The 7,868-nt window shown below is 44.0% G+C and overlaps 1 protein-coding gene across 4 annotated transcripts in view; it reads left to right on the forward strand.

Moving 5' to 3' along the window:
- The window catches only part of Gbeta13F (guanine nucleotide-binding protein subunit beta-1), an 18,384-nt gene extending 16,230 nt beyond the window's left edge, over window positions 1-2,154 (forward strand). For all 4 annotated transcript variants that reach the window (XM_011150291.3, XM_025300838.1, XM_025300839.1 and 1 more), the window contains exons 4-7: window positions 1-206; window positions 672-873; window positions 1,060-1,276; window positions 1,513-2,154. The exon at window positions 1-206 is cut by the window's left edge and continues 88 nt beyond it. In XM_011150291.3, coding sequence (XP_011148593.1) covers window positions 1-206; window positions 672-873; window positions 1,060-1,276; window positions 1,513-1,619 — 732 coding nt within the window. In that variant the 3' untranslated portion in view covers window positions 1,620-2,154. The remainder of the gene's footprint in view (window positions 207-671; window positions 874-1,059; window positions 1,277-1,512) is intronic.
- The last annotated feature ends 5,714 nt before the right edge of the window (window positions 2,155-7,868 follow it).

A 7,868-nucleotide genomic window follows, 5' to 3' on the forward strand; every position in this document is an offset into this window, starting at 1 on the left:
TCATGGGTAATGACCTGTGCGTACGCGCCCTCGGGTAGTTACGTAGCGTGCGGTGGGCTGGACAATATTTGTTCCATCTATAGCCTTAAAACTAGGGAAGGAAATGTGCGGGTGAGCAGGGAACTGCCAGGTCATACCGGCTACTTGTCCTGCTGCAGATTTTACGATGACAGCCAAATCGTCACAAGCTCCGGTGACATGTCCTGGTACGTATTGAACTTGAACATTTACATTACCGGTTACGTTTGATTGAAAATCGCGACGATGAAGAATTTTCTCACCATTTTATAAACAACTATATATTTCTTCCGAGTAAAGTGAAAGGATGGAAGAGATATACACGCAAGTATATACGTTTATTATAATATATATATATATATATATATCTCTCTCTATCTCTCTCTCTCTCGAATGCATTTTACGCGCACACGAGAGATCGGAATTCAGTCTCTGCGGATGAATAAACTAACGAAGAACAAGAATATACGGAAGTTTATAATGTAGACGTATAACCGTGCGATGAGAATATATGCGGAAGTACATGAGAAATATCTCGTCCCTTTATATTTTTTATTCCTATGGATTCCTCCCATGGAACACCCATGGAAAGTCCCGAAAGATCCCAAAGACTGAATCTCATACTAGAATTGGCTAAATTGTTCTGACCACAGTGCTCTGTGGGACATTGAGACCGGACAGCAGTGCACATCTTTCATCGGGCACACCGGCGACGTGATGTCCTTGTCCCTGGCGCCGGACACGCGTACCTTCGTGTCCGGTGCCTGCGACGCCAGCGCAAAACTGTGGGATATTCGCGAGGGGTCCTGCAAGCAGACTTTCCCGGGCCACGAGAGTGACATAAACGCTGTCACGGTAAGCTGTCATTCGCTCTCGCAAACTTATACGAAATGAAAGAGTAGAAAGAAAGAAATGAAAAGAGATCGAGATACCGCCAGCGCGACGCAGCTGTGGTCGATGTCGAGGCGTACTTAGGCGCGCCTCGCTTCTCGATGCACTCCAGACATTTAGGGGATATTATTTGTTCGTCTTGTTCCGTAGTTCTTCCCGAACGGATACGCTTTCGCGACGGGCTCGGACGATGCAACTTGCAGACTCTTCGACATTAGGGCGGACCAGGAACTTGCAATGTACAGTCACGACAATATCATTTGTGGTATCACCAGTGTAGCTTTCAGCAAGAGCGGTAGATTATTGCTGGCGGGTTACGACGACTTCAACTGCAACGTCTGGGATTCCATGAAGACGGAGCGAGCTGGTAGGTCTTGGCGGATACCTCTGCGAAAGATCTTCCGCAAGAGAGAAGAGAGATTTCGCTCGAGGCCCTTCTCTCGACGATGATCTCCTTTCGTGTTCGCCAATTTCAGTATATCACGGTTTAACATTGGCAGATGCAGAGAGAACGCTTGTTCGAACGAAAAGTTGTTCTCTTTTAGCATCTCGTGTGAAAAAAAATGAAGGAACGAACGATTGTTATAATTTTCTGTTTCCCAGGAATCCTTGCTGGGCACGACAATCGCGTGTCTTGTCTCGGGGTTACGGAAGATGGTATGGCGGTAGCGACTGGTTCTTGGGATTCTTTCCTACGCATTTGGAACTAACTTGGGGCTCACTCCAGGACGTTTCTTCAAAGAACCAACTGCAGCCATTCAGCATACAGTATAAGAATCAAGTACCACCATCTGACCACCGAACAAGTCGGCGTGCCAGCAGCTACGACGCTGACGTATAACCCGCCAGGTTCACCGGAGTTGACGCTGATCAGAAACTTTGAATATCCGATAAGCAGCAGCAGCAGCAACAGCAGCGATGGCAGCAGTAGCAACAACAATAATTACGACCAGATGAAGACCCACGATAGCGGCAGCGGCGATTTCAAGAACGTTTTGGGTTGTGGTGGTAAAAAAGACTCCCGCAGGCGCATCGTAGTCGACTTGGCCTGGCGACGCGGTAAAGTCGGCGACAAGGACCATGAATATCAACGCTTCTAGAGAGGAAGAATTGGCACGTGGGGTGGTGGTAGTCGTCGTACCATCAAGATCACCATCGTCGGCAAAAGGCCGCGCGCGCCGAGTATACATCGGCGGGCAGCGAATACGCGAGGAGGGACAAGACGCCACAAGGTGCCGAGAGCAACAACTCTCTCGCGGCATTGGGCGCGCACTTTCTTTTTCTCCTCCCCTTTCTCAAGGACACTTGGCGAACCTTCGAGGAGCACGTGCTGTTATATGACTTGTTAGTTTCTCTCCCACGGGAATATTCTCGAGTCGAGGATCGAAGTTTGAAGGACGGACGACAATCTCGCGCCGATGTTGTCGAGAGAGATTTCCACCCGAATCAAGATTCGAGCGTTCTCACTGCCGAGGAAGGCGTCCCGTTACGGCCGTACCGGCGGTTGGCTTGCGAGTATCTTCTTCCCGCGCGCACGAGGCGAAATTGTGAGCCGGACGGGACGCGTATATATATATATGTATATATATATATATTTATATATATATTTATATATATATATATATATATATATATACGCAACGTTGTTGCGTCTCGCGATCCGGAAACGAAGGCGTACGGTTACGGTAGTCCCGCATGAGATGCGTTTAAAATCACGCGACGCACACCGAACGCACACACGTGTATCGTGATAGATTCACGAGAAATTGCGTACACGAATCTGCACACGAAGAGAAAAGGCAAGAAAAGGCGAGTAAACGACGGAAGAAAGGAGTGAATCGTCCGCCATAAGGCTTGGGTCACACGCATCCGAGTCGCGCGCGCGCACATACACACACACACACACACGCCACGCGAGTTTCGCCCTCGTGCACGAGCATCGAATTGCCGAGCGGAGAAAGGAAGCGATGAGAGAAAGAGAGATGATCATTTTTCTTACCACGATAATAAGCCGACTTCGCACTTAGTGCTGCTACTACTACTATCGCTACTGCTATTACTACTACTACTACTACTACTACTACTACCATTGCTACTATTACCGCTACTATTACTACTACTACTACCACCACCACCATCCCCACCACCACTACTATTACTCTACCATCACCACCACCACCATTACTATCACTATTGTCACTGCTATTACTACTACTGCTACTACTACCACTACCACCACTACCACCACCACCACCACCACCATCATCACAACCACCACCATCACCACCACTACTATTCTACTACCACCACTACTACTACTACTACTGCTATTACTATTACTATTATTACTACTATGCTACTATTACTACTACTACTACTACTACTACTACTACTACTACTACTACTACTACTACTACTACTACTACTACTACTACGACCACCACCACCACCACCACCATCATGATCCCCTTCGATTAATTTCGTAGATGTACCGTTATTTATTTTGTATAGACCTCTTTGCCATAGGCCGCCCTGCGTCTGCGTTTTAGCGAGTGCGAGAGGATCGAGCGTGTTGTAAAAGAGCGAACGGGAATAGTGAGCGTGAGAACGAACGAGAGGCGCGGCCCATTGCCAATCAAAACGAGACACGAGACGCACGAGTAAACGCGGACGATGAATATATAGAATTGCTCCTTCGCTAAATGATTCCGAATGGTCCGCCGGGTCGATGGATTGGTCGAAAGAGATTCACAAGAAGCTTAAGGAGTGACGTATCTGAGAGAGAAAGAAAGAAAGAGAGACACAGGCAAGAAGAAAGGTAGACAAACCAGTATCGAGTTTCGTCTGCTGTTACGCTGCGAGAGTTAACAAACGTGTGTGTGACGGGCCAGCGTAAAGTGTCGAGTACGTTTAATATAATGTGTAATCGTTTAGTTCGTAGTGTCTATATCCTATAACCCCGAGTCCTCCTCCCTCTCTGTCCAATTATCCCTAATTATAGCATTATGGCGAGAAGGAGAAGAATAACATTCTCCGACTGTCGTCTCGGCGGAGTCCCGTATCTCCTCCCACTATCGATTCAGCGCCAACTAGTCCTCGTGCACGAGGCAGGCACGTGCTCTCGACGAGAGTCGTGCTAAAAGTTCCTTTGAAATAGGACCCAAAGAGTCGCGGGTTGAAGAAAAGGGCCGCGAGACTAAATCCTCTTTCTCTCCCTCGTCATTCTTTTTTTTTTCCTTTTATTTTTTCCATATATATATATATATATGCACACACGCGGGTTCTTGCGCGCGCGCGCGCGCGCACACGAACGAACGAACGAACGAACGAGAGTACAGTATCCTCCTTTCCACTTCCCGCTCATCGCGTTTTGTTTGTCACGGCCTCTTTCGTAAACTCGTATTTGTACTTTTTCGATAGCTCTTAAGCTCGTCCTATCTCTCCTCCTTTTTCCACGCTGTCTCAGCCGTTTCCCTCCCCTTCTCCATCTGTTCTGTCCTTTTTTTGTCGGAAATAGATGTTGAAACTATGTATGCATTTAAAAATAATAATATTAATGATAATGATTAATATTAATATTAATGATGATTGTAATTTATAATTATTAATATTTAATATATATAAGTACCTAAGATTGATGGTTCTTCAATATCGCAGGATTATATGGTCCAATCGCCTTCCGGCAACCACGCTCATAGCCGTTACGTTTTTTTTTTTCCCTTTTTTATTTTATTACTTCTTAATTTGTGTATTCACAAGCACGTGGGATGCGTAGTTGTTAGTCGGGCGATGTTACTTTTAGTTCGAGGGGAAGCGAATACTTCGTGTTCGATAGGAGAATCCCGCGTAAAGCCCCCTCCCCTTATTTCATTTTAATCACGCAAACTTTAAATGCGTGATTTGTACATATGAGATATTACGTATCGTAATAAATATTTCGGAGGATATATCGAGTTTCAACCGATTAAATTCAGGAGAACTACGCAAAAAAGGCGTGGGTTCCGGAAAGCGACTGTTGAGGAAAAAGAAAGTTCTCTCCCAGTGAAACAAAGTGTGTAATTTGGCTAAACGGAGCAAGCGAGCACCAATAAGATCTTCGAATACTTTCGAGAGACGTTGTATACTTTACGTCAAGTTCCGTTCCGGTAGAAAAGAAAGAAAGATGAAAAAAAAGCTCTCGAACACACTTAACATTTACAATCGGTTCTTTTTTTATATTACATATACATATATACATATATATATATATAAATATAAAAAAAAAAACTTCGACTAATCTCGCTTACGCGCGTAATGCTTCGTACTTCTTAGCTATCAATCGGGCAAAAGATCTTCCTCCGTCTCGAAAGAGGAGGTCCTTGTTCCTTCGATTCTTTGTATTATTAAGGATCCTTCCGAAGTTCGATTCAAGGCCGGACGCTATGTTATTAGGATGAAAAAGAAAAGTGTAATTAAAAAGCGACCGCTTTTTCGGTATTATCGACAAAAAAGCTCGGGACGGTGTCTGTGCGAGAGACAAGGAACGTTCTTAGAGCAGAGAATTACGAAGGAAAAGGGGGTTTAATGAGCAAACTAATGGAAACAGATCTGTGCTTTTTGCATTTCGCGATTCCGTGGCTTCCTCGAGAGGGACCTCTCTCTCTCTCTCTCTCTCTCTCTCTCTCTCTCTCTCTCTCTCTCTCTCTCCCCCCCCCCTTTTTGTACCTTTATGCCTGCAGCGATATGATTTCTTATCCTTGGTATACGAATATACAAACAAGAAGTAGTCTGTCGAGTAACGCAAAATTGACAAGTTATTAAGCCTCTTCTAGTCATAGCGCACATGGCACACGCGAAAACGAAAATGGAGAACAGTAGGGGAAACTTTGTAAACAGAAATGTTTCTTTCTTCCTTTTGTAACGATTCGCTTGTTCGCGCGCGAACAAGATTGCGGAAGCTAATTTTATCTCCTTGATTTGTTTCTTTCCTTTTCGAAAGTACAGCACCACGATGTAGGTTAGTTGCGACGCAGAAGAAAAAAAAATAACGGCGAAAACAGAACTGACGAGATCAGTCCCTTCTTTTCTTTTTTGAGCTTTCTTTAAGACTATAAAGTGAATAAAAGTGAATAAAAGTGGAAAAAAATCAAACGTGGCGTTTCCGTTATCTTTTTTACCGCTTCTTCGCTCTTTCTGTTCCTTCCCACCGTAAAACAATACACACGCCTGTTTTATTGTTTCACTATCCCGACCGTTTCGTTGTGCTTGAATTTCGTGAGTGTTTCCTTTTCACGTCGAAACACATTGCATACGAGACGACGCCCTGTCGAAGGGCGAACGATCCGAACGGGATCACTGGCGTTGGGTCCTATTTCAACTGCGAAATAATCGTCATTAAGCATACACGCGTACATGTAATTAAAAGAAAAGGGGGAAAAAGGAAAAAACGTGTGAAGGATGTGCCGGCGACATTTTCGAGATTTCGAGATCTTACGAGATGGACGACGAGAAGCTGTTAGGAATACTGCCTCTTTCAAGTTATGCACAAAAACGGAATATAATTACGATATGCAACATATATATATATATATATGCATATATATATATATATATATATATATATACATATATACGTGTATTATACATAAAATATACGTGCAAACTACTGTTGAAGTTGAAAAGAGAGAGATCGCAAGAGGGACATGGTCGTGCAACGTGGGAGACGATTAAAAATGTAAAGTGAGAAAAGTGCATCGCGGAAGATGGAACGGAGCGTAATGTCGGTGGTAACAGTAACTGGATGGGAAGTGTATATTCACTGAGTAATTAAGAAATTGAAAACCACACGTCGTCATTGTTAAATGGTAGATAGTTACAAGGAGATTTCATCACTTTTTTATATATAAAAAATATATATATGCATATACATATACATATATATATATGTATATATGTGTGTGTGTGTGTGTGTGTGTGTGTGTGTATGTATATATATATATACGTATACGTATATAAGTAATGATAATCATTATTGACGGTTAGCCTATGTCATTCGCCTATAATGTCATTTTCACTGCACAACAACGGGGGGGGAGGGGACACTCTTTTCACGAGGCACGACATTTAAAAGGCTCGATTCTCACTCTTCTCTCTTCGTTGATTCGAGCTTCTTACACATTCGATAAATCTCGCTGCGAACGAACAATGCCGAATTACTTTACTGCGAACGATCGTGAACAAATCATATATGTGCGTTTAGGTACATTAAGGTACGGGACGATCACGGGCTTTACGTTACCTCGAGCCTCGTGGATGTCCCTGTCGCGAAATATTCCTCGTCATTCTCACACGATGTTGGAAAGAATTGTTTCGGAGGTGATTACACACACAATCCGTTCCGAGTACAATATAACAAAGCAAAAAGTTCGAATATTGTCGAGTTTCGGTTTGAGTTCGATCGATGTCATGTGTTTCGAGATCTTTCTTTATCTTTTCTTTGACGATTGTATATACAAGTGATTTCCGCCGCAATGAGCCACAACGTACGTTTGAGCTGTCGACGTCGTTGCGACAATCCTTTATCCGAACTTTGGCTCGGCAAGTCTGTCGGAGTAACGTAACGCTCGAAACATTCCGTGCGAAAGTGAGAACACAGCTTGCGAGACTAATAAACCAGAAATGATTCTTTCGAGCACGGATCATCCATTATTCACTTCGGCGTTCATCCATTATTCATTTCGGCTAGATTGTCCTAACGTAGAAAGCAGAATGCGATATAGTCTGTCTATTCAGTAACCGCAATTAAGGATGCAAACTCGTACAATTAAGTATCATGGCATAAGTGTTGGCGAGAGTTCACGAGGGTCTCATCTCGCGGTGAGCCCCTTTCTTCTCGGATACTTCAAAAAGCAGAGTGACGCCACATTCGTCACGGCGGTGCGAATGATTCGCACTTATCAAAGTTAGAACAGAAGGGAGAT

This window comes from Harpegnathos saltator, unplaced genomic scaffold (genome assembly GCF_003227715.2).
Source record: "Harpegnathos saltator strain DR-91 unplaced genomic scaffold, Hsal_v8.6 scaffold384, whole genome shotgun sequence".
NCBI lineage: Eukaryota > Metazoa > Arthropoda > Insecta > Hymenoptera > Formicidae > Harpegnathos > Harpegnathos saltator.